Source organism: Oncorhynchus mykiss, chromosome 26, assembly GCF_057628025.1.
Source record: "Oncorhynchus mykiss isolate SJ-2025 chromosome 26, ASM5762802v1, whole genome shotgun sequence".
NCBI classification, from domain to species: domain Eukaryota; kingdom Metazoa; phylum Chordata; class Actinopteri; order Salmoniformes; family Salmonidae; genus Oncorhynchus; species Oncorhynchus mykiss.
In genome coordinates, this window is record NC_143047.1 from 50,139,587 (window position 1) to 50,166,066 (window position 26,480).

General features: G+C 47.0%; 1 protein-coding gene across 1 annotated transcript; it reads left to right on the top strand.

The window, feature by feature from the left end:
- Nucleotides 1-26,402, top strand: LOC110518573 (WD repeat-containing protein 88). Its single transcript, XM_036964322.2, has 11 exons — nucleotides 1-509; nucleotides 2,179-2,289; nucleotides 3,821-3,909; nucleotides 8,408-8,471; nucleotides 9,148-9,286; nucleotides 10,039-10,168; nucleotides 14,486-14,670; nucleotides 21,207-21,289; nucleotides 21,573-21,641; nucleotides 23,122-23,220; nucleotides 24,060-26,402. The coding sequence occupies exons 1-11, from the start codon at nucleotides 393-395 to the stop codon at nucleotides 24,246-24,248; spliced, it is 1,275 nt and encodes a 424-aa protein (XP_036820217.2). The 5' UTR covers nucleotides 1-392; the 3' UTR covers nucleotides 24,249-26,402.
- The last annotated feature ends 78 nt before the right edge of the window (nucleotides 26,403-26,480 follow it).

The following is a 26,480-nucleotide window of genomic DNA, read 5'->3' on the forward strand; positions in this document are numbered from 1 at the left end:
GAAGTGGTTGTGATGGGTAACGATGGGTAACGATGCTTCGTAGGTTTCAGTTGTTGATGTGTGCAGAGGGTCCCTGGTCCGAGCCCGGGTAGGGGCTAGGGTGACGGACGAAAGTAATACTGTTGTATATGTATGTATGTATATATGTATATATAAAAAAATATCTGTCCGTGTGTGTAGTCTGCACATTTCAGATTGTTATCCATCTCAGTCACACCAAACTCAGTGCTCCTGATGCCTGGCCGTCGCTATGGGAACGCACTGACTGGCAAAGCAAACTTTGGACAACATTGGTTACTCTGACTGACCTGTTAGCTACAGTAGCTAGATACTTTTACCCCAAAACAATGAAATACCTAACGTAGAGAAATACATTTCGTTTCCTGGACAAAATGACTTGGAGAAATATCGACCCTTTGTCACTTGATGAGACCATTGATGAAGGGAAAGAGGAGAAGGATGTGGAGAAGAGAAGAGCCTCGGTGTGGGAACATCAGGAGCTAGCCCAGGTAGCTAGCTGCCCAGGTATCAGCTAGCTAGCTGCCCAGGTCTCAGCTAGCTAGCTCCCCAGGTATCAGTTAGCTAGCTCCCCAGGTATCAGTTAGCTAGCTCCCCAGGTATCAGTTAGCTAGCTGCCCAGGTCTCAGCTAGCTAGCTCCCCAGGTATCAGTTAGCTAGCTGCCCAGGTCTCAGCTAGCTAGCTGCCCAGGTATCAGTTAGCTAGCTGTTCAGGTATCAGTTAGCTAGCTGTTCAGGTCTCAGCTAGCTAGCTCCCCAGGTATCAGTTAGCTAGCTGCCCAGGTATCAGTTAGCTAGCTGCCCAGGTCTCAGTTAGCTAGCTGCCCAGGTCTCAGTTAGCTAGCTCCCCAGGTATCAGTTAGCTAGCTGCCCAGGTCTCAGGTAGCTAGCTGCCCAGGTCTCAGGTAGCTAGCTGCCCAGGTATCAGTTAGCTAGCTGCCCAGGTATCAGTTAGCTAGCTGCCCAGGTCTCAGGTAGCTAGCTGCCCAGGTCTCAGGTAGCTAGCTGCCCAGGTCTCAGTTAGCTAGCTCCCCAGGTATCAGTTAGCTAGCTGCCCAGGTCTCAGGTAGCTAGCTGCCCAGGTATCAGTTAGCTAGCTGCCCAGGTAGCAGGTAGCTAGCTGGGGAGAGAGGGGATGAGTTGAATAGCCTTCATGTTCATAGCTCATCCTAGAGTAGCTAGCTAGCTGGGTTATGTGCTGTAATAGTGTGCAGCTATTTCCCTGTAAACTGTTTTTAAAACTACAAACGTGAATGAGTGATTGGTCAGCTAATAGTTAACGTTAGCAAGTCAAGCTAACAGCTATTCACATAGCTATACATAATTAATTGTGTTGCACCTGTGTCATAACACTGACAATAACAGGGATGAGTGATGGCAACTTAGCCTACTAGACAGCAAGCTTTTAACTGAAAACTGTTTCCTTTAAACATGGACACACTTGAGTGCCAGTCTGTTTGTGCTATCATGCCCAGCTCCTTACCACTCATGACAAACATGCTTGTCTTGACAATGAGTTGGCAAGAGCACAAACAGATCTGGGCCCAGGCTAGGAAATGCTGCGTGAAAGCCCTCCTGCTATACATCTGGCTGGTGGCCAAGCATAGCAATTATGACCAAGACATCTCAACAGATGGGTCATTAATTAAGCTGTCGTTTTAGAACAGAAAGAACAGACCTCGGCTATTGTCTTAAATTATGATTATTAACATTATCATTAACATTACTGCGATGCTTTAGTCGTGTTCAAAAAATATATAAGTGACTTTTGTTGTGCTTTCACAATACAATTTTAGATAGTTTCAGATGATTTGGACAATTTGAAAAATGCTAATATCAGTCCCATGACTTGAATGAGATTTGTGCCACAAATGCTAAAACGTTAGCGTGTTGAAACAGTGCTAGGGAAACAACTGGGCCCAAATACTATTACTATGTGGAATGGAGATGTGAGATGGGGCTTGGTTCTCCGTGCCTCTTCAGACCCCCTTCATGATGGAATGAAGATGTGAAATGGGGCTTGATTCTCCGTGCCTCTTCAGATTCCCATCATGATGGAATGGAGATGTGAGATGGGGCTTGGTTCTCTGTGCCTCTTCAGACCCCCATCATGATGTAATGGAGTTGTGAAATGGGGCTTGATTCTCCGTGCCTCTTCAGATTCCTATCAAGGTGCTGAGGGGTCACACAGATGCTGTCACCGGCTGCCACTTCTGCTTTGACGACACCAAAGTCCTGACCAGTTCCCACGACAAGACGGCCACTCTGTGGGTAGGTCCACCAAACACTAGGACTGCTTCCCAAATGGAACACTTCCCTATGTAGTGCACTACTTATAACCACTATTCCCTATATAGTGCACTACTTATAACCACTATTCCCTATATAGTGCACTACTTATAACCACTATTCCCTATATGGTGCACTACTTTTAACCACTATTCCCTATATAGTGCACTACTTATAACCACTATTCCCTATATAGTGCACTACTTATAACCACTATTCCCTATATAGTGCACTACTTATAACTACTATTCCCTATATAGTGCACTACTTATGACCACTATTCCCTATATAGTGCACTACTTATGACCACTATTCCCTATATAGTGCACTACTTATGACCACTATTCCCTATATAGTGCACTACTTATGACCACTATTCCCTATATAGTGCACTACTTATGACCACTATTCCCTATATAGTGCACTACTTATGACCACTATTCCCTATATAGTGCACTACTTATGACCACTATTCCCTATATAGTGCACTACTTATGACCACTATTCCCTATATAGTGCCCTACTTTTGGTGTGCAGGGAATATGTATCCATTTGGGAGTCGGTGTGTTAATTAATACAGACGTAAACATCTCAAGGCAGTTACAAGGTCTGCTATTTCCTGTCTGTGTGTCTGTCTATTTCCTGTCTGTGTGTCTGTCTATTTCCTGTCTGTGTGTCTGTCTATTTCCTGTCTGTGTGTCTGTCTATTTCCTGTCTGTCTGTCTATTTCCTGTCTGTGTGTCTGTCTATTTCCTGTCTGTGTCTGTCTATTTCCTGTCTGTGTGTCTGTCTATTTCCTGTCTGTGTGTCTGTCTATTTCCTGTCTGTGTGTCTGTCTTTCCTGTCTGTGTGTCTGTTATTTCCTGTCTGTGTGTCTGTCTATTTCCTGTCTGTGTCTGTCTATTTCCTGTCTGTGTGTCTGTCTATTTCCTGTCTGTGTGTCTGTCTATTTCCTGTCTGTGTGTCTGTCTATTTCCTGTCTGTGTGTCTGTTATTTCCTGTCTGTGTGTCTGTCTATTTCCTGTCTGTGTCTGTCTATTTCCTGTCTGTGTGTCTGTTATTTCCTGTCTGTGTGTCTGTTATTTCCTGTCTGTGTGTCTGTCTATTTCCTGTCTGTGTGTCTGTCTATTTCCTGTCTGTGTGTCTGTCTATTTCCTGTCTGTGTGTCTGTTATTTCCTGTCTGTGTGTCTGTCTATTTCCTGTCTGTGTGTCTATTATTTCCTGTCTGTGTGTCTGTCTATTTCCTGTCTGTGTGTCTGTTATTTCCGGTCTGTGTGTCTGTCTATTTCCTGTCTGTGTGTCTGTCTATTTCCTGTCTATGTGTCTGTCTATTTCCTGTCTGTGTGTCTGTCTATTTCCTGTCTGTGTGTCTGTCTATTTCCTGTCTGTACCCGTATTCCCTATATAGTGCACTACTTCTGACCAAGACCTATAGGGCTCTGGTCAAGAGTAGTGCACTCTGTAGGGAATAGGGTGCCATTAGGGCCACACATTGCATGTCTGCTTCTGAAGGACACGGAGAGTGGCGCCGCGCTGTTGGTGTTTGAGAGAGGACATCTGTCCAACATCTCTGAGTGTGCCTTGATCCCTGACAAGAAGAGGTGAGTTGTCAGTGTGTTCCCATCGCCTACCCTTCTCCAGGAGTGTGCACTCCTACACTCCAAACATATTCCTAACACCAGAGGGAGAGTGTACAAGTGCACACTTTGGGAGAAGGGTAGGTCATCAGAATGGAGCCTTGCTGTTATCAGAATTGACCACAGAAGCCCTTGTCTGTTTGTTGTGACTAGTGATTTATACATGAGTTATAACTCTTCATTTAGTTGGTTTGTTTCCTCAAATATCACATCCCACATATCTGGGGATAGGGCTGGTCATAGGGCTGGGAATATGGCTGGGTATAGGGTTGGTTATAGGGTTGGTTATAGGGCTGGTTATAGGGCTGGGTATAGGGCTGGGGATAGGGCTGGGGATAGGGCTGGGGATAGGGCTGGGGATAGGGCTGGTTATAGGGCTGGGGATAGGGCTGGTTATAGGGCTGGGGATAGGGCTGGTTATAGGGCTGGTTATAGGGCTGGGTATAGGGTTGGTTATAGGGCTGGGGATAGGGCTGGGGATAGGGCTGGGGATAGGGCTGGGGATAGGGCTGGGGATAGGGCTGGTTATAGGGCTGGGTATAGGGCTGGTTATAGGGCTGGTTATAGGGCTGGGGATAGGGCTGGTTATAGGGCTGGGGATAGGGCTGGGAATAGGGCTGGGTGTTGGGGGCTGGGTATAGGGCTGGGGATAGGGCTGGGTGTTGGGGGCTGGGTATAGGGCTGGGAATAGGGCTGGGGATAGGGCTGGGTGTTGGGGGCTGGGTGTTAGGGGCTGGGTGTTGGGGACTGGGTGTTAGGGGCTGGGAATAGCCAGAGACCTCACCGTACCATGTTATCACCATACCATATTATCACCATACCATATTATCACCATACTGAGAGACCTCACCATATTATCACCATACCATATTATCACCATACCATATTATCACCATACCATATTATCACCATACCATATTATCACCATACCATATTACCACCATACTGAGAGACCTCACCATACCATATTATCACCATACTGAGAGACCTCACCATACCATATTATCACCATACCATATTATCACCATACTGAGAGACCTCACTCCCCATCACTAGATGGTATGATTTCCCCATCACTAGATGGTATGATTTCCCCATCACTAGATGGTATGATTTCCCCCCATCACTAGATGGTATGATTTCCCCCCATCACTAGATGGTATGATTTCCCCCATCACTAGATGGTATGATTTCCCCCCATCACTAGATGGTATGATTTCCCCCATCACTAGATGGTATGATTTCACCTCCCCCATCACTAGATGGTATGATTTCTCCCCCACCACTAGATGGTATGATTTCCCCCCCATCACTAGATGGTATGATTTCCCCCATCACTAGATGGTATGATTTCCCCCCATCACTAGATGGTATGATTTCCCCCCATCACTAGATGGTATGATTTCCCCCCATCACTAGATGGTATGATTTCCCCCCATCACTAGATGGTATGATTTCCCCCCATCACTAGATGGTATGATTTCCCCCCATCACTAGATGGTATGATTTCCCCCCCATCACTAGATGGTATGATTTCCCCCCCACCACTAGATGGTATGATTTCCCCATCACTAGATGGTATGATTTCCCCATCACTAGATGATATGATTCCCCCCATCACTAGATGGTATGATATACCCCCCCTCACTAGATGGTATGATTTCTCCCCCATCACTAGATGGTATGATTTCCCCCATCACTAGATGGTATGATTTCCTCCCATCACTAGATGGTATGATTTCCCCCATCACTAGATGGTATGATTTCCTCCCATCACTAGATGGTATGATGTTTACCATCACTAGATGGTATGATTTCCTCCCATCACTAGATGGTGTGATTTCCCCCATCACTAGATGGTATGATTCCCCCCCCCATCACTAGATGGTATGATTTCCCCCCAATCCTAGATGGTGTGATTTACCCCCCATCACTAGATGGTATGATTTCCCCCCCCCCCCATCACTAGATGGTATGATTTACCCCATCACTAGATGGTATGATTTCTCCCCATCACTAGATGGTATGATTTCCCCATCAATAGATGGTATGATTTCCCCCCCATCACTAGATGGTATGATTTCCCCCATCACTAGATGGTATGATTTCCCCCCATCACTAGATGGTATGATTTCTCCCCATCACTAGATGGTATGATTTCCCCATCACTAGATGGTATGATTTCCCCCCCATCACTAGATGGTATGATTTACCCCATCACTAGATGGTATGATTTCCCCCATCACTGGATGGTATGATTTCCCCCCATCACTAGATGGTATGATTTCCCCCCATCACTAGATGGTATGATTTCCCCCATCACTAGATGGTATGATTTCCCCCCCCCATCACTAGATGGTATGATATCCCCCATCACTAGATGGTATGATTTCCCACATCACTAGATGGTATGATTTCCCCATCACTAGATGGTATGATTTCCCCCCGTCATTAGAGGGTATGATTTCCCCATCACTAGATGGTATGATTTCCCCCATCACTAGATGGTATGATTTCCCCCCGTCATTAGAGGGTATGATTTCCCCATCACTAGATGGTATGATTTCCCCCCATCACTAGATGGTATGATTTCCCCCATCACTAGATGGTATGATTTCCCCCCATCACTAAATGGTATGATTTCCCCCCATCACTAGATGGTATGATTTCCCCCCATCACTAAATGGTATGATTTCCCCCCATCACTAGATGGTATGATTTCCCCCCATCACTAGAGTGTATGATTTCCCCATCACTAGATGATATGATGTTTACCATCACTAGAGGGTATGATTTCCCCCATCACTAGATGATATGATGTTTACCATCACTAGATGGTATGATTTCCCCCCATCACTAGATGGTATGATTTCCCCCCCATCACTAGATGGTATGATTTCCCCCCATCACTAGATGGTATGATTTCCCCCATCACTAGATGGTATGATTTCCTCCCATCACTAGATGGTATGATTTCCTCCCATCACTAGATGGTATGATTTCCCCCCATCACTAGATGGTATGATTTCCCCCATCACTAGATGGTATGATTTCCCCCCATCACTAGATGGTATGATTTCCTCCCATCACTAGATGGTATGATTTCCTCCCATCACTAGATGGTATGATTTCCTCCCATCACTAGATGGTATGATTTCCCCCCATCACTAGATGGTATGATTTCCCCCATCACTAGATGGTATGATTTCCCCCCATCACTAGATGGTATGATTTCCTCCCATCACTAGATGGTATGATTTCCCCCCATCACTAGATGGTATGATGTTTACCATCACTAGATGGTATGATTTCCCCCATCATTAGATGGTATGAAGTTTGCCATCTAAATTGAGCATTCATAGGATGAAGCATTCAACAACATATTCACAGCTAGAGAATGAAATACTCTGGCTGTCTTTCTGTCTCCATGGCCAAGCACACAGCCCACAACCCACAGCACACAGCCCACAACCCACAGCACACAGCCCACAACCCACAGCACACAACCCACAACCCACAGCACACAGCCCACAGCACACAGCCCACAACCCGCAGCACACAACCCACAACCTGCAGCACACAGCCCACAACCCACAGCACACAACCCACAACCCACAGCACACAGCCCACAACCCACAGCACACAACCCACAACCCACAGCACACAGCCCACAACCCACAACCCACAGCACACAACCCGCAGCACACAGCCCACAACCCGCAGCACACAGCCCACAACCCGCAGCACACAACCCACAACCCGCAGCACACAGCATAGGTCACATAATCACTGCATACATCCCAAATGGCACCCTAGTCCCTGTGGGTCCTGGTCTAAAGTAGGGCACTATATAGGGAATAGGGCTCTGGTCTAAAGTAGGGCACTATATAGGGAATAGGGCTCTGGTCTAAAGTAGTGTACTATATAAGGAATAGGGTGCCATTTTGGACACAACCCTGTCAAGATCTTTTGTTACTTCACACCTTCTTTATTTGCACTTCCCTTTTGGTAACCTTGGCAACCCTGGTAACCTTGGCAACCCTGGTAACCCTGGCAACCCTGGTAACCCTGACAGAGGGGAAGTCCCAGAGGGCTACAGGGAGGGAGGTGATCACACATAGGGAGTCTAGACTCTAGACCTCCGCTGAAACATTAGCTAGTTAATATGGGTTACTGCTGGGTTTGCTGTTGCACTAGTCTAGTGGCATTGAGGTGATATCTTAAAATAAAACTATATTATGGTATTTGTTTCATTAGTCCATTGTTGACATAGTCACTGCAATCGAGTTTTCAAGATATGTAACTTTCAAAATTCAGAAAACATTCCTGTGTGATGCATTTTGCCAAACACAACATCATTCGGGGATGATTTCTGTATTTTGAAAGATTTCTGTATCCTCGAAAAACTAGATTTTCCCCCTCTATCTCTCTCTCTCTCTCTCTCTCTCTGTCTCTCACCTAGGCTGATTACTGCGTCATGGGACAAGACCCTAAATGCATGGGACCTAGAGACTGGCAAGATCATTGTGAGTCAATCAAACAATGAATCTCATCCTCACACTGTGTTGTTGAGACCTCTCTGTTACCTATCTCTCTCTCTCTCTCTCTCTCTCTCTCTATCTCTCTATCTCTCTGTCTCTGTCTCTGTCTCTGTCTCTGTCTCTGTCTCTCTCTCTCTCCCTCTCTCTCTCTCTCCCTCTCTCTCTCTCTCTGTCTCTCTCTCTCTCTCTCTCTCACTCTCTCTCGTCACCATGTTGTTGAGACCTCTCTGTTACCTCTCTCTCTCTCTCTCCCTCTCTCTCTCTCCCTCTCTCTCTCTCTCTCTCTCTCTGTCTCTCTCTCTCTCTCTCTCTCTCACTCTCTCTCGTCACCATGTTGTTGAGACCTCTCTGTTACCTCTCTCTCTCTTTTCAACACTAATGAACATCTGAGACCATGGTGGACAGCCTGTGTGTGTGTTACATAGTGGACTGCAGCTCAGAATCATAATGCCAGAGAGGGAGTATATAGGGAGTATATAGGGAGTATATAGGGAGTATATAGGGAGTATATAGGGAGAATATACGTGACACAGCCTGTGTGTGTGTTACATAGTGGACTGCAGTTCAGAATCATAATGCCAGAGAGGGAGTATAGAGGGAGTATATAGGGAGTATATAGGGAGTATATACATGACACAGCCTGTGTGTGTGTGTTACATAGTGGACTGCACCTCAGGCTGGTCTCCTGACCTCATGTAGCGTCTCAGAGGATGGGAAGTACGTAGTCTCCTCCTCTGACCTGGAGAATGCAATCTGCCTGACCTCAGCTGATACAGGGGAGAGGCTCTTCCACATCAAAGGTACATCCCAAAGTCATTCAGCAGTAGCTATTGATCTCTATTGATTTTACCATTGAGCTATGCTAACGCTAAGGTCACTGAGTCTCAGATTAAGTCATGTCTAATAGTAACGTCAGGTCACTGAGTCTCAGTTTAAGTCATGTCTAATGGTAACGTCAAGTCACTGAGTCTCAGTTTAAGTCATGTCTAATGGTAACGTCAGGTCACTGAGTCTCAGTTTAAGTCATGTCTAATGGTAACGTCAAGTCACTGAGTCTCAGTTTAAGTTATGTCTAATGGTAACGTCAAGTCACTGAGTCTCAGTTTAAGTCATGTCTAATGGTAACGTCAGGTCACTGAGTCTCAGTTTAAGTTATGTCTAATGGTAACGTCAGGTCACTGAGTCTCAGTTTAAGTCATGTCTAATGGTAACGTCAAGTCACTGAGTCTCAGTTTAAGTTATGTCTAATGGTAACGTCAAGTCACTGAGTCTCAGTTTAAGTCATGTCTAATGGTAACGTCAAGTCACTGAGTCTCAGTTTAAGTCATGTCTAATGGTAACGTCAGGTCACTGAGTCTCAGTTTAAGTCATGTCTAATGGTAACGTCAGGTCACTGAGTCTCAGTTTAAGTCATGTCTAATGGTAACATCAGGTCACTGAGTCTCAGTTTAAGTCATGTCTAATGGTAACGTCAAGTCACTGAGTCTCAGTTTAAGTCATGTCTAATGGTAACGTCAGTTTAAGTTATGTCTAATGCTGTCAATTCCCTCAGATCACCACAAGTCTACGATCACGCGGTGCCGGTTTGATCCTCAGAGTCAGCACGTAGCCAGTGTCTCTGAAGACAGAACCATCAAACTGTGGGACCTGGTCTCCACCCAAACCACCCTCTCCATCAACAGGTGAAGATACCACTCATTATATTAGACTTTACACACGGTCCCTGAGAAAACAGATACCACTCATTATATTAGACTTTACACATGGTCCCTGAGATACCACTCATTATGTTAGACTTTACCACTCATTACCACTCATTATATTAGACTTTGCACACAGTTCCTGAGATACCACTCATTATATTAGACTTTGCACACAGTTCCTGAGTTAACACTCATTATATTAGACTTTACACACAGTCCATGAGATAACAGATACCACTCATTATATTAGACTTTACACACAGTCTCTGAGATACCACTCATTATATTAGACTTTACACACGGTCCCTGAGATACCACTCATTATATTAGACTTTACACACAGTCCCTGAGATACCACTCATTATATTAGACTTTACACACGGTCCCTGAGATATCACTCATTATATTAGACTTTACACACGGTCCCTGAGATATCACTCATTATATTAGACTTTACACACAGTCCCTGAGATACCACTCATTATATTAGACTTTACACACGGTCCCTGAGATACCACTCATTATATTAGACTTTACACACGGTCCCTGAGATACCACTCATTATATTAGACTTTACACACGGTCCCTGAGATGATAGACAACATGCACTGCCAGGCTGACAAATGACCAGAGCATCAAGGAACATCATGACAGCTGTTTGTTGTTGTTGTCATGTCTGACCGCAGACGTCCTTAATAAAGATGTGTCAGTACCAGATATTTCATATCTACACCTCAGATCGTTGTGTTTACGGTCCACGGTGGACCGGGTGAACTCACTGGTCTCATAATTACACCTCAGATCGTTGTGTTTACGGTCCACGGTGGACTGGGTGAACTCACTGGTCTCATAATTACACCTCAGATCATTGTGTTTACGGTCCACGGTGGACTGGGTGAACTCACTGGTCTCATAATTACACCTCAGATCGTTGTGTTTACGGTCCACGGTGGACTGGGTGAACTCACTGGTCTCATAATTACACCTCAGATCGTTGTGTTTACGGTCCACGGTGGACTGGGTGAACTCACTGGTCTCATAATTACACCTCAGATCATTGTGTTTACGGTCCACGGTGGACTGGGTGAACTCACTGGTCTCATAATTACACCTCAGATCGTTGTGTTTACGGTCCACGGTGGACTGGGTGAACTCACTGGTCTCATAATTACACCTCAGATCGTTGTGTTTACGGTCCACGGTGGACTGGGTGAACTCACTGGTCTCATAATTACATCTCAGATCGTTGTGTTTACGGTCCACGGTGGACTGGGTGAACTCACTGGTCTCATAATTACACCTCAGATCGTTGTGTTTATGGTCCACGGTGGACTGGGTGAACTCACTGGTCTCATAATTACACCTGAGATCGTTGTGTTTACGGTCCACGGTGGACTGGGTGAACTCACTGGTCTCATAATTACACCTCAGATCGTTGTGTTTACGGTCCACGGTGGACTGGGTGAACTCACTGGTCTCGTTTTAAAGACACGTGATTGACTGTATGATTGACTGGCGCAGAGTAAAATTAAATTAGAATCTAACCTGGCATCATGAAATGTAGACGCAGTAGCTAGACAGACTTGGCATCATAGACAGACTGTCGTAACACTCTAACTTGGCATCATGAAATGTAGACCCAGTAGCTAGACAGACTTGGCATCATGAAATGTAGACCCAGTAGCTAGACAGACTTGGCATCATGAAATGTAGACCCAGTAGCTAGACAGACTTGGCATCATGAAATGTAGACGCAGTAGCTAGACAGACTTGGCATCATGAAATGTAGACCCAGTAGCTAGAGACAGACTGTTGTAACACTCTAACTTGGCATCATGAAATGTAGACCCAGTAGCTAGAGACAGACTGTTGTAACACTCTAACTTGGCATCATGAAATGTAGACCCAGTAGCTAGACAGACTTGGCATCATGAAATGTAGACCCAGTAGCTAGAGACAGACTGTTGTAACACTCTAACCTGGCATCATGAAATGTAGACCCAGTAGCTAGAGACAGACTGTTGTAACACTCTAACTTGGCATCATGAAATGTAGACCCAGTAGCTAGAGACAGACTGTATGTCAGATCTAGGACACCTTGTGTTTTACACAGTCATCTGATACGCCTGGGTTTGAACCTTCAAACTGTCCTCTTAAAATACAGGATCAAATATCGCTGTGTCCTCGTGATAGCACTAAACACAGGACTCTCATTATAACACATGCTCTGTAGTACAGTGAACTAAAATATAGCCTGGCATTATGTCAGAGAGATTGATGTAGTACAGTGAACTAAAATATAGCCTGGCATTATGTCAGAGAGATTGATGTAGTACAGTGAACTAAAATATAGCCTGGCATTATGTCAGAGAGATTGATGTAATACAGTGAACTAAAATATAGCCTGGCATTATGTCAGAGAGATTGATGCAGTACAATGAACTAAATATAGCCTGGCATTATGTCAGAGAGATTGATGCCTTACTGTAGAGTGGTGGATATTTTAATTAACACAGAGACCTAACTCTGTCCCGTGTTGACCTGTGAGGTTGGCTGATATGTTATTGATCCCCTATGACAGCAGTAAGACCTAACTCTGTCCCGTGTTGACCTGTGAGGCTGGTTGATATGTTATTGATCCCCTATGACAGCAGTGAGACCTAACTCTGTCCCCGTGTTGACCTGTGAGGCTGGTTGATATGTTATTGATCCCCTATGACAGCAGTAAGACCTAACTCTGTCCCGTGTTGACCTGTGAGGCTGGTTGATATGTTATTGATCCCCTATGACAGCAGTGAGACCTAACTCTGTCCCCGTGTTGACCTGTGAGGCTGGTCGATATGTTATTGATCCCCTATGACAGCAGTAAGACCTAACTCTGTCCCGTGTTGACCTGTGAGGTTGGCTGATATGTTATTGATCCCCTATGACAGTAGTAAGACCTAACTCTGTCCCGTGTTGACCTGTGAGGCTGGTTGATATGTTATTGATCCCCTATGACAGCAGTGAGACCTAACTCTGTCCCGTGTTGACCTGTGAGGCTGGTTGATATGTTATTGATCCCCTATGACAGCAGTGAGACCTAACTCTGTCCCGTGTTGACCTGTGAGGCTGGTTGATATGTTATTGATCCCCTATGACAGCAGTAAGACCTAACTCTGTCCCCGTGTTGACCTGTGAGGCTGGTTGATATGTTATTGATCCCCTATGACAGCAGTAAGACCTAACTCTGTCCCCGTGTTGACCTGTGAGGCTGGTTGATATGTTATTGATCCCCTATGACAGCAGTAAGACCTAACTCTGTCCCGTGTTGACCTGTGAGGCTGGTTGATATGTTATTGATCCCCTATGACAGCAGTAAGACCTAACTCTGTCCCCGTGTTGACCTGTGAGGCTGGTTGATATGTTATTGATCCCCTATGACAGCAGTAAGACCTAACTCTGTCCCCGTGTTGACCTGTGAGGCTGGTTGATATGTTATTGATCCCCTATGACAGCAGTGAGACCTAACTCTGTCCAGTGTTGACCTGTGAGGCTGGTTGATATGTTATTGATCCCCTATGACAGTAGTAAGACCTAACTCTGTCCCGTGTTGACCTGTGAGGCTGGTTGATATGTTATTGATCCCCTATGACAGTAGTAAGACCTAACTCTGTCCCGTGTTGACCTGTGAGGCTGGTTGATATGTTATTGATCCCCTATGACAGTAGTAAGACCTAACTCTGTCCCGTGTTGACCTGTGAGGCTGGTTGATATGTTATTGATCCCCTATGACAGCAGTAAGACCTAACTCTGTCCCGTGTTGACCTGTGAGGCTGGTTGATATGTTATTGATCCCCTATGACAGCAGTAAGACCTAACTCTGTCCCGTGTTGACCTGTGAGGCTGGTTGATATGTTATTGATCCCCTATGACAGCAGTAAGACCTAACTCTGTCCCGTGTTGACCTGTGAGGCTGGTTGATATGTTATTGATCCCCTATGACAGCAGTAAGACCTAACTCTGTCCCGTGTGGACCTGTGAGGCTGGTTGATATGTTATTGATCCCCTATGACAGCAGTAAGACCTAACTCTGTCCCGTGTGGACCTGTGAGGCTGGTTGATATCCTTCACCATGGGTTGCTTTGCTTGTTATCTTATAACCTGAGTAATAACATTTCAAACTAATTAGTGTTAGTCAAGGTCACGTTGAGGCTGTCGTAACCAATCCTCCAGAGCTTGTGGGGGGGGGAACCCAATATTTCCAGTATGCATTATGAAAATACACATTGTTGTTCTATCCTGTCCCAAACACAGCACCCACACCAACGTCATCTCGAACTGCTGTTTCACTGCTAACGGACGCTACTTGTGCACTGCATCATGGGACAAGACTCTGCAGCTGTGGGACGTCCAGACAGGAACATTCCGTTCCCACGGTGGCCTGACCCTTAGCAAGGGACACGACGGGTCCGTCAGCTCCTGCACCTTCTCTGTGGACGGTAGGGTAGACATATCAGTCTTCTCTGTGGACGGTAGGGTAGACATATCAGTCTTCTCCTCCATGGACGGTAGGGTAGACATATCAGTCTTCTCTGTGGATGGTAGGGTAGACATATCAGTCTTCTCTGTGGACGGTAGGGTAGACATTAGGTCTTCTCTGTGGATGGTAGGGTAGACATATCAGTCTTCTCTGTGGACGGTAGGGTAGACATATCAGTCTTCTTCTCTGTGGACGGTAGGGTAGACATATCAGTCTTCTCTGTGGACGGTAGGGTAGACATATCAGTCTTCTCTGTGGATGGTAGGGTAGACATATCAGTCTTCTCTGTGGACGGTAGGGTAGACATATCAGTCTTCTTCTCTGTGGACGGTAGGGTAGACATATCAGTCTTCTTCTCTGTGGACGGTAGGGTAGACATATCAGTCTTCTCTGTGGACGGTAGGGTAGACATATCAGTCTTCTCTGTGGATGGTAGGGTAGACATATAAGTCTTCTCTGTGGACGGTAGGGTAGACATATCAGTATTCTTCTCTGTGGACGGTAGGGTAGACATATCAGTTTTCTCTGTGGACGGTAGGGTAGACATATCAGTCTTCTCTGTGGACGGTAGGGTAGACATATCAGTCTTCTCTGTGGACGGTAGGGTAGACATATCAGTCTTCTCTGTGGACGGTAGGGTAGACATATCAGTCTTCTCTGTGGACGGTAGGATAGACATATCAGTCTTCTCTGTGGATGGTAGGGTAGACATATCAGTCTTCTCTGTGGATGGTAGGGTAGACATATCAGTCTTCTCTGTGGACGGTAGGGTAGACATATCAGTCTTCTCTGTGGATGGTAGGGTAGACATATCAGTCTTCTCTGTGGATGGTAGGGTAGACATATCAGTCTTCTCTGTTGGCGGTAGGGTAGACATATCAGTCTTCTCTGTGGATGGTAGGGTAGACATATCAGTCTTCTCTGTGGACGGTAGGGTAGACATGTCAGTCTTCTCTGTGGATGGTAGGGGAGACATATCAGTCTTCTCTGTGAATGGTAGGGTAGACATATCAGTCTTCTCTGTGTACGGTAGGGTAGACATATTAGTCTTCTCTGTGGATGGTAGGGTAGACATATCAGTCTTCTCTGTGGATGGTAGGGTAGACATATCAGTCAACTTCTCCATGGACGGTAGAGTAGACATATCAGTCTTCTCTGTGGATGGTAGGGTAGACATATCAGTCTTCTCTGTGGATGGTAGGGTAGACATATCAGTCTTCTCTGTGGACGGTAGGGTAGACATATCAGTCTTCTCTGTGGACGGTAGGGTAGACATATCAGTCTTCTCTGTGGACGGTAGGGTAGACATATCAGTCTTCTCTGTGGACGGTAGGGTAGACATATCAGTCTTCTCTGTGGACGGTAGGGTAGACATATCAGTCTTCTCTGTGGATGGTAGGGTAGCCATATCAGTCTTCTCTGTGGGCGGTAGGGTAGACATATCAGGCTTCTCTGTGGACGGTAGGGTAGACATATCAGTCTTCTCTGTGGATGGTAGGGTAGACATATCAGTCTTCTCTGTGGACGGTAGGGTAGACATGTCAGTCTTCTCTGTGGACGGTAGGGTAGACATATCAGTCTTCTCTGTGGATGGTAGGGTAGACATATCAGTCTTCTCTGTGGACGGTAGGGTAGACATATCAGTATTCTTCTCTGTGGACGGTAGGGTAGACATATCAGTTTTCTCTGTGGACGGTAGGGTAGACATATCAGTCTTCTCTGTGGACGGTAGGGTAGACATATCAGTCTTCTCTGTGGACGGTAGGGTAGACATATCAGTCTTCTCTGTGGACGGTAGGGTAGACATATCAGTCTTCTCTGTGGACGGTAGGATAGACATATCAGTCTTCTCTGTGGATGGTAGGGTAGACATATCAGTCTTCTCTGTGGATGGTAGGGTAGACATATCAGTCTTCTCTGTGGACGGTAGGGTAGACATATCAGTCTTCTTCTCTGTGGACGGTAGGGTAGACATATCAGTCTTCTTCTCTGTGGACGGTAGGGTAGACATATCAGTCTTCTCTGTGGACGGTAGGGTAGACATATCAGTCTTCTCTGTGGATGGTAGGGTAGACATATCAGTCTTCTCCATGGACGGTAGGGTAGACATATCAGTCTTCTTCTCTGTGGACGGTAGGGTAGACATATCAGTCTTCTCTGTGGATGGTAGGGTAGACATATCAGTCTTCTCTGTGGACGGTAGGGTAGACATTATGTCTTCTCTGTGGATGGTAGGGTAGACATATCAGTCTTCTCTGTGGACGGTAGGGTAGACATATCAGTCTTCTTCTCTGTGGACGGTAGGGTAGACATATCAGTCTTCTCTGTGGACGGTAGGGTAGACATATCAGTCTTCTCTGTGGATGGTAGGGTAGACATATCAGTCTTCTCTGTGGACGGTAGGGTAGACATATCAGTCTTCTTCTCTGTGGACGGTAGGGTAGACATATCAGTCTTCTTCTCTGTGGACGGTAGGGTAGACATATCAGTCTTCTCTGTGGACGGTAGGGTAGACATATCAGTCTTCTCTGTGGATGGTAGGGTAGACACAACAGTCCTCTGCCTCTAATACCACAGACTGACTGTAGTTCTCTGTTGTTGTCCAGGGTCAGTCCTCTACCTCTAACACCACAGACTGACTGTAGTTCTCTGTTGTTGTCCAGGGTCAGTCCTCTGCCTCTAATACCACAGACTGACTGTAGTTCTCTGTTGTTGTCCAGGGTCAGTCCTCTGCCTCTAATACCACAGACTGACTGTAGTTCTCTGTTGTTGTCCAGGGTCAGTCCTCTGCCTCTAATACCACTACTGACAGACTGACTGTAGTTCTCTGTTGTTGTCCAGGGTCAGTCCTCTGCCTCTAATACCACAGACTCACTGTAGTTCTCTGTTGTTGTCCAGGGTCAGTCCTCTGCCTCTAATACCACAGACTGACTGTAGTTCTCTGTTGTTGTCCAGGGTCAGTCCTCTGCCTCTAATACTACTACTGACAGACTGACTGTAGTTCTCTGTTGTTGTCCAGGGTCAGTCCTCTGCCTCTAATACTACTACTGACAGACTGGCTGTAGTTCTCTGTTGTTGTCCAGGGTCAGTCCTCTGCCTCTAATACCACAGACTGACTGTAGTTCTCTGTTGTTGTCCAGGGTCAGTCCTTGTGTCGGGGGCGTATGACAGACTGACTGTAGTTCTCTGTTGTTGTCCAGGGTCAGTCCTCTACCTCTAACACCACAGACTGACTGTAGTTCTCTGTTGTTGTCCAGGGTCAGTCCTCTGCCTCTAATACCACAGACTGACTGTAGTTCTCTGTTGTTGTCCAGGGTCAGTCCTCTACCTCTAACACCACAGACTGACTGTAGTTCTCTGTTGTTGTCCAGGGTCAGTCCTCTGCCTCTAATACCACAGACTGACTGTAGTTCTCTGTTGTTGTCCAGGGTCAGTCCTCTGCCTCTAATACCACTACTGACAGACTGAATGTAGTTCTCTGTTGTTGTCCAGGGTCAGTCCCTGTGTCGGGGGTGTATGACAGACTGACTGTAGTCCTCTGTTGTTGTCCAGGGTCAGTCCTTGTGTCGGGGGCGTATGACAGACTGACTGTAGTTCTCTGTTGTTGTCCAGGGTCAGTCCCTGTGTCGGGGGCGTATGACAGACTGACTGTAGTCCTCTGTTGTTGTCCAGGGTCAGTCCCTGTGTCGGGGGCGTATGACAGACTGACTGTAGTTCTCTGTTGTTGTCCAGGGTCAGTCCCTGTGTCGGGGGCGTATGACAGACTGACTGTAGTCCTCTGTTGTTGTCCAGGGTCAGTCCCTGTGTCGGGGGCGTATGACAGACTGACTGTAGTTCTCTGTTGTTGTCCAGGGTCAGTCCTTTCATCTCTGACTACTACTGACAGACTGACTGTAGTTCTCTGTTGTTGTCCAGGGTCAGTCCTTGTGTCGGGGGCGTATGACAGACTGACTGTAGTCCTCTGTTGTTGTCCAGGGTCAGTCCTTGTGTCGGGGGCGTATGACAGACTGACTGTAGTTGTCTGTTGTTGTCCAGGGTCAGTCCCTGTGTCGGGGGCGTATGACAGACTGACTGTAGTCCTCTGTTGTTGTCCAGGGCAGGTCCTTGTGTCGGGGGCGTATGACAGACTGACTGTAGTTCTCTGTTGTTGTCCAGGGTCAGTCCTTGTGTCGGGGGCGTATGACAGACTGACTGTAGTCCTCTGTTGTTGTCCAGGGTCAGTCCCTGTGTCGGGGGCGTATGACAGACTGACTGTAGTTCTCTGTTGTTGTCCAGGGTCAGTCCCTGTGTCGGGGGCGTATGACAGACTGACTGTAGTTGTCTGTTGTTGTCCAGGGTCAGTCCTTGTGTCGGGGGCGTATGACAGACTGACTGTAGTTCTCTGTTGTTGTCCAGGGTCAGTCCTTGTGTCGGGGGCGTATGACAGACTGACTGTAGTTGTCTGTTGTTGTCCAGGGTCAGTCCTTGTGTCGGGGGCGTATGACAGACTGACTGTAGTCCTCTGTTGTTGTCCAGGGTCAGTCCTTGTGTCGGGGGCGTATGACAGACTGACTGTAGTCGTCTGTTGTTGTCCAGGGTCAGTCCTTGTGTCGGGGGCGTATGACAGACTGACTGTAGTTCTCTGTTGTTGTCCAGGGTCAGTCCCTGTGTCGGGGGCGTATGACAGACTGACTGTAGTTGTCTGTTGTTGTCCAGGGTCAGTCCTTGTGTCGGGGGCGTATGACAGACTGACTGTAGTTCTCTGTTGTTGTCCAGGGTCAGTCCCTGTGTCGGGGGCGTATGACAGACTGACTGTAGTTGTCTGTTGTTGTCCAGGGTCAGTCCTTGTGTCGGGGGCGTATGACAGACTGACTGTAGTTCTCTGTTGTTGTCCAGGGTCAGTCCCTGTGTCGGGGGCGTATGACAGACTGACTGTAGTTCTCTGTTGTTGTCCAGGGTCAGTCCCTGTGTCGGGGGCGTATGACAGACTGACTGTAGTTCTCTGTTGTTGTCCAGGGTCAGTCCCTGTGTCGGGGGCGTATGACAGACTGACTGTAGTTGTCTGTTGTTGTCCAGGGTCAGTCCCTGTGTCGGGGGCGTATGACAGACTGACTGTAGTCCTCTGTTGTTGTCCAGGGTCAGTCCTTGTGTCGGGGGCGTATGACAGACTGACTGTAGTTGTCTGTTGTTGTCCAGGGTCAGTCCCTGTGTCGGGGGCGTATGACAGACTGACTGTAGTCCTCTGTTGTTGTCCAGGGCAGGTCCTTGTGTCGGGGGCGTATGACAGACTGACTGTAGTTCTCTGTTGTTGTCCAGGGTCAGTCCTTGTGTCGGGGGCGTATGACAGACTGACTGTAGTCCTCTGTTGTTGTCCAGGGTCAGTCCCTGTGTCGGGGGCGTATGACAGACTGACTGTAGTTCTCTGTTGTTGTCCAGGGTCAGTCCCTGTGTCGGGGGCGTATGACAGACTGACTGTAGTTGTCTGTTGTTGTCCAGGGTCAGTCCTTGTGTCGGGGGCGTATGACAGACTGACTGTAGTTCTCTGTTGTTGTCCAGGGTCAGTCCTTGTGTCGGGGGCGTATGACAGACTGACTGTAGTTGTCTGTTGTTGTCCAGGGTCAGTCCTTGTGTCGGGGGCGTATGACAGACTGACTGTAGTCCTCTGTTGTTGTCCAGGGTCAGTCCTTGTGTCGGGGGCGTATGACAGACTGACTGTAGTCGTCTGTTGTTGTCCAGGGTCAGTCCTTGTGTCGGGGGCGTATGACAGACTGACTGTAGTTCTCTGTTGTTGTCCAGGGTCAGTCCCTGTGTCGGGGGCGTATGACAGACTGACTGTAGTTGTCTGTTGTTGTCCAGGGTCAGTCCTTGTGTCGGGGGCGTATGACAGACTGACTGTAGTTCTCTGTTGTTGTCCAGGGTCAGTCCCTGTGTCGGGGGCGTATGACAGACTGACTGTAGTTGTCTGTTGTTGTCCAGGGTCAGTCCTTGTGTCGGGGGCGTATGACAGACTGACTGTAGTTCTCTGTTGTTGTCCAGGGTCAGTCCCTGTGTCGGGGGCGTATGACAGACTGACTGTAGTTCTCTGTTGTTGTCCAGGGTCAGTCCCTGTGTCGGGGGCGTATGACAGACTGACTGTAGTTCTCTGTTGTTGTCCAGGGTCAGTCCCTGTGTCGGGGGCGTATGACAGACTGACTGTAGTTGTCTGTTGTTGTCCAGGGTCAGTCCCTGTGTCGGGGGCGTATGACAGACTGACTGTAGTCCTCTGTTGTTGTCCAGGGTCAGTCCTTGTGTCGGGGGCGTATGACAGACTGACTGTAGTTGTCTGTTGTTGTCCAGGGTCAGTCCCTGTGTCGGGGGCGTATGACAGACTGACTGTAGTTCTCTGTTGTTGTCCAGGGTCAGTCCCTGTGTCGGGGGCGTATGACAGACTGACTGTAGTTGTCTGTTGTTGTCCAGGGTCAGTCCCTGTGTCGGGGGCGTATGACAGACTGACTGTAGTTCTCTGTTGTTGTCCAGGGTCAGTCCTTGTGTCGGGGGCATATGATAGAACAGTGGCTGTGTGGAACATGGAGACCCTCTGCAAGACCCTGGAGTTGAAGGTAGCTTCATGCTCTAATGTGTGTGTGTGTGTGTGTGTGTGTGTGTGTGTGTGTGCTTGCGTGTGTGTGTGTGTGTGCTTGCGTGTGTGTGTGTGTGCTTGCGTGTGTGTGTGTGTGTGTGTGTGTGTGTGTGTGTGTGTGTGTGTGTGTGTGTGTGTGTGTGTGTGTGTGTGTGTGTGTGTGTGTGTGTGTGTGTGTTTTTCAAACAGGTGTGTGCGTGTGTGTGTGTGTTTTTCAAACAGGTGTGTGTGTGTGCCCTCGTGTGTGTTTTTGCTAACCCTAGGGACATGCGGATTGGGTGACAGATGTGGCAATCAGTGCTGACAAAAAATGGGTGGCCTCAGCTTCCAAGGTACAAACACACACCTCAATGTCATGTTCTATGTCATGTCCTATCCCTGTAGGTCACAGTGAACACATACCTCAATGTCATGTCCTATCCCTGTAGGTCACAGTAAACACACACCTCAATGTCATGTCCTATGTCATGTCCTATCCCTGTAGGTCACAGTGAACACACACCTCAATGTCATGTCCTATGTCATGTCCTATCCCTGTAGGTCACAGTAAACACATACCTCAGTGTCATGTCCTATCCCTGTAGGTCACAGTAAACACACACCTCAATGTCATGTCCTATCCCTGTAGGTCACAGTAAATACATACCTCAATGTCATGTCCTATCCCTGTAGGTCACAGTAAACACACACCTCAGTGTCATGTCCTATCCCTGTAGGTCACAGTAAACACATAACTCAATGTCATGTCCTATGTCATGTCCTATCCCTGTAGGTCACAGTAAACACACACCTCAGTGTCATGTCCTATCCCTGTAGGTCACAGTAAACACACACCTCAATGTCATGTCCTATGTCATGTCCTATCCCTGTAGGTCACAGTAAATACATACCTCAATGTCATGTCCTATCCCTGTAGGTCACAGTAAACACACACCTCAGTGTCAAGTCCTATCCCTGTAGGTCACAGTAAACACACACCTCAATGTCATGTCCTATGTCATGTCCTATCCCTGTAGGTCACAGTAAATACATACCTCAATGTCATGTCCTATCCCTGTAGGTCACAGTAAACACACACCTCAGTGTCATGTCCTATCCCTGTAGGTCACAGTAAACACACACCTCAATGTCATGTCCTATGTCATGTCCTATCCCTGTAGGTCACAGTGAACACACACCTCAATGTCATATCCTATGTCATGTCCTATCCCTGTAGGTCACAGTAAACACACACCTCAATGTCATGTCCTATGTCATGTCCTATCCCTGTAGGTCACAGTAAACACACACCTCAATGTCATGTCCTATCCCTGTAGGTCACAGTATATATACACATCAATGTCATGTCCTATGTCATGTCCTATCCCTGTAGGTCACAGTAAATATACACCTCAATGTCATGTCCTATGTCATGTCCTATCCCTGTAGGTCACAGTAAACACACACCTCAATGTCATGTCCTATCCCTGTAGGTCACAGTAAATATACACCTCAATGTCATGTCCTATGTCATGTCCTATCCCTGTAGGTCACAGTAAATATACACCTCAATGTCATGTCCTATGTCATGTCCTATCCCTGTAGGTCACAGTAAACACACACCTCAATGTCATGTCCTATCCCTGTAGGTCACAGTAAATATACACCTCAATGTCATGTCCTATGTCATGTCCTATCCCTGTAGGTCACAGTAAATATACACCTCAATGTCATGTCCTATGTCATGTCCTATCCCTGTAGGTCACAGAATATGTCCCTTTTGTTACCATACCATTTTGCATTATCATAAATATTGCTGTGTGTGTTTTGAAGGACACCACTGTCAGGTTGTGGAATATAGAACACTCTGAAGAGATACCGGCCGTTATTGAGACCAGGAAGGCTCAGGGAATGGGCTATCATATCCTCCAGGTTGGTAATTGTACCACACACTGCTACCTTGTATGTAAAGTGAGACCTGATCCTAGATCACCACTCCTACCCTGAGACCTGATCCTAGACCTGATCCTAGATCACCACTCCTACCCTGAGACCTGATCCTAGATCACCACCTCTACCCTGAGACCTGATCCTAGATCACCACTCCTACCCGGAGACCTGATCCTAGATCACCACTCCTACCCTGAGACCTGATCCTAGACCTGATCCTAGATCACCACTCCTACCCTGAGACCTGATCCTAGATCACCACTCCTACCCTGAGACCTGATCCTAGATCACCACCTCTACCCTGAGACCTGATCCTAGACAACCACTCCTACCCTGAGACCTGATCCTAGACCTGATCCTAGATCACCACTCCTACCCTGAGACCTGATCCTAGATCACCACTCCTACCCTGAGACCTGATCCTAGATCACCACTCCTACCCTGAGACCTGATCCTAGATCACCACTCCTACTCGGAGACCTGATCCTAGATCACCACTCCTACCCTGAGACCTGATCCTAGATCACCACTCCTACCCGGAGACCTGATCCTAGATCACCACTCCTACCCTGAGCCCTGATCCTAGACAACCACTCCTACCCTGAGACCTGATCCTAGACCTGCTCCTAGATCACCACTCCTACTCTGAGACCTGATCCTAGACCTGATCCTAGATCACCACTCCTACCCAGAGACCTGATCCTAGACCTGATCCTAGACCTGATCCTAGACCACCACTCCTACTCTGAGATGCTTTGTGAATAAAAAATATGATTTTTGTGACACTGTTTTGGTGAACCTAATCCAGTCTTGTCTTTCAGTGTGAGGAGTGTGGAAAGGCTTTCTCCATTTCTCGACTGGAGAACTCCGACTTGGTCACAAAGTGTGTGTTCTGCCGATTGAAGACGGAAACCAGATCCTGTCTTCAACCTCCTCCTCTGTTGTCTAGTGTTCTGCCGATTGAAGACGGAAACCAGATCCCATCTTCAACCTCCTCCTCTGTTGTCTAGTGTTCTGCCGATTGAAGACAGAAACCAGATCCCATCTTCAACCTCCTCCTCCTGTTGTCTAGTGTTCTGCCGATTGAAGACAGAAACCAGATCCCATCTTCAACCTCCTCCTCCTGTTGTCTAGTGTTCTGCCGATTGAAGACAGAAACCAGATCCCATCTTCAACCTCCTCCTCCTGTTGTCTAGTGTTCTGCCGATTGAAGACGGAAACCAGATCCCATCTTCAACCTCCTCCTCTGTTGTCTAGTGTTCTGCCGATTGAAGACGGAAACCAGATCCCATCTTCAACCTCCTCCTCTGTTGTCTAGTGTTCTGCCGATTGAAGACGGAAACCAGATCCCATCTTTAACCTCCTCCTCTGTTGTCTAGTGTTCTGCCGATTGAAGACAGAAACCAGATCCCATCTTCAACCTCCTCCTCTGTTGTCTAGTGTTCAGAACAGAGATTACTAACCTTCTAGACATCAGAACAGAGATCACTAACCTTCTAGACATCAGAACAGCGATCACTAACCTTCTAGACATCAGAACAGCCATCACTAACCTTCTAGACATCAGAACAGCGATCACTAACCTTCTAGACATCAGAACAGCCATCACTAACCTTCTAGACATCAGAACAGCAATCACTAACCTTCTAGACATCAGAACAGCGATCACTAACCTTCTAGACATCAGAACAGCGAACACTAACCTTCTAGACATCAGAACAGCGATCACTAACCTTCTAGACATCAGAACAGCGATCACTAACCTTCTAGACATCAGAACAGCGATCACTAACCTTCTAGACATCAGAACAGCGATCACTAACCTTCTAGACATCAGAACAGCAATCACTAACCTTCTAGGCATCAGAACAGCAATCACTAACCTTCTAGACATCAGAACAGAGATCACTAACCTTCTAGACATCAGAACAGCGATCACTAACCTTCTAGACATCAGAACAGCGATCACTAACCTTCTAGACATCAGAACAGCGATCACTAACCTTCTAGACATCAGAACAGCCATCACTAACCTTCTAGACATCAGAACAGCGATCACTAACCTTCTAGACATCAGAACAGCGATCACTAACCTTCTAGACATCAGAACAGCGAACACTAACATTCTAGACATCAGAACAGCGATCACTAACCTTCTAGACATCAGAACAGCGATCACTAACCTTCTAGACATCAGAACAGCGATCACTAACCTTCTAGACATCAGAACAGCGATCACTAACCTTCTAGACATCAGAACAGCGAACACTAACCTTCTAGACATCAGAACAGCGATCACTAACCTTCTAGACATCAGAACAGCGATCACTAACCTTCTAGACATCAGAACAGCGATCACTAACCTTCTAGACATCAGAACAGCGATCACTAACCTTCTAGACATCAGAACAGCGATCACTAACCTTGTAGACATCAGAACAGCGATCACTAACCTTCTAGACATCAGAACAGCAATCACTAACCTTCTAGACATCAGAACAGCGATCACTAACCTTCTAGACATCAGAACAGCGATCACTAACCTTCTAGACATCAGAACAGCCATCACTAACCTTCTAGACATCAGAACAGCCATCACTAACCTTGTTTTGGTTGAAGATTTCTACTTCACCAGTTGGCAGCTGGTGATGTACTGTTCATTCCATACCAGGCTCTAATCCCCGGGACTCCAAAGAGGAAGAGACGGCGCAAACGAGTCAATAAACCACCGCTCTCAAGTGGCGCAGCGGTCTAAGGTACTACAGACCCTGGTTCGATTCCAGGCTATATCACAGCGATCTAAGGCACTACATTTCAGTGCTAGAGGCGTCACTACAGACCCTGGTTCGATTCCAGGCTGTATCACAGCGGTCTAAGGCACTGCATCTCAGTGCTAGAGGCATCACTACAGACCCAGGTTCGATTCCAGGCTGTATCACATCAGTCTAAGGCACTGCATCTCAGTGCTAGAGGCATCACTACAGACCCTGGTTCGATTACAGGCTGTATCACAACCGGCCGTGATTGGGAGTCCCATAGGGCGGTGCACAATTGGCCCAGCGTCATCCAGGTTAGGGTTTTGCCGGAGTAGGCCGTCATTGTAAATAACAATTTGTTCTTAACTGACTTGCCTAGTTTAAATAAAGGTTACATTTTAAAATATACCCTCAGTTCTATTGGTAAACGTACAATCACTGGAGAATAAACTGGATGAGCTCTGCTGGAGACTATCCTATCAACGG

Coding starts and splice junctions, on each gene's coding strand:
- LOC110518573 (XM_036964322.2), top strand. CDS start 393: ATGACTTGGAGAAATATCGACCCTTTGTCACTTGATGAGACCATTGAT. Junction 510..2,178: donor AACATCAGGAGCTAGCCCAG/GTAGCTAGCTGC, acceptor GTGCCTCTTCAG/ATTCCTATCAAGGTGCTGAG. Junction 23,221..24,059: donor TGGGCTATCATATCCTCCAG/GTTGGTAATTGT, acceptor CTTGTCTTTCAG/TGTGAGGAGTGTGGAAAGGC.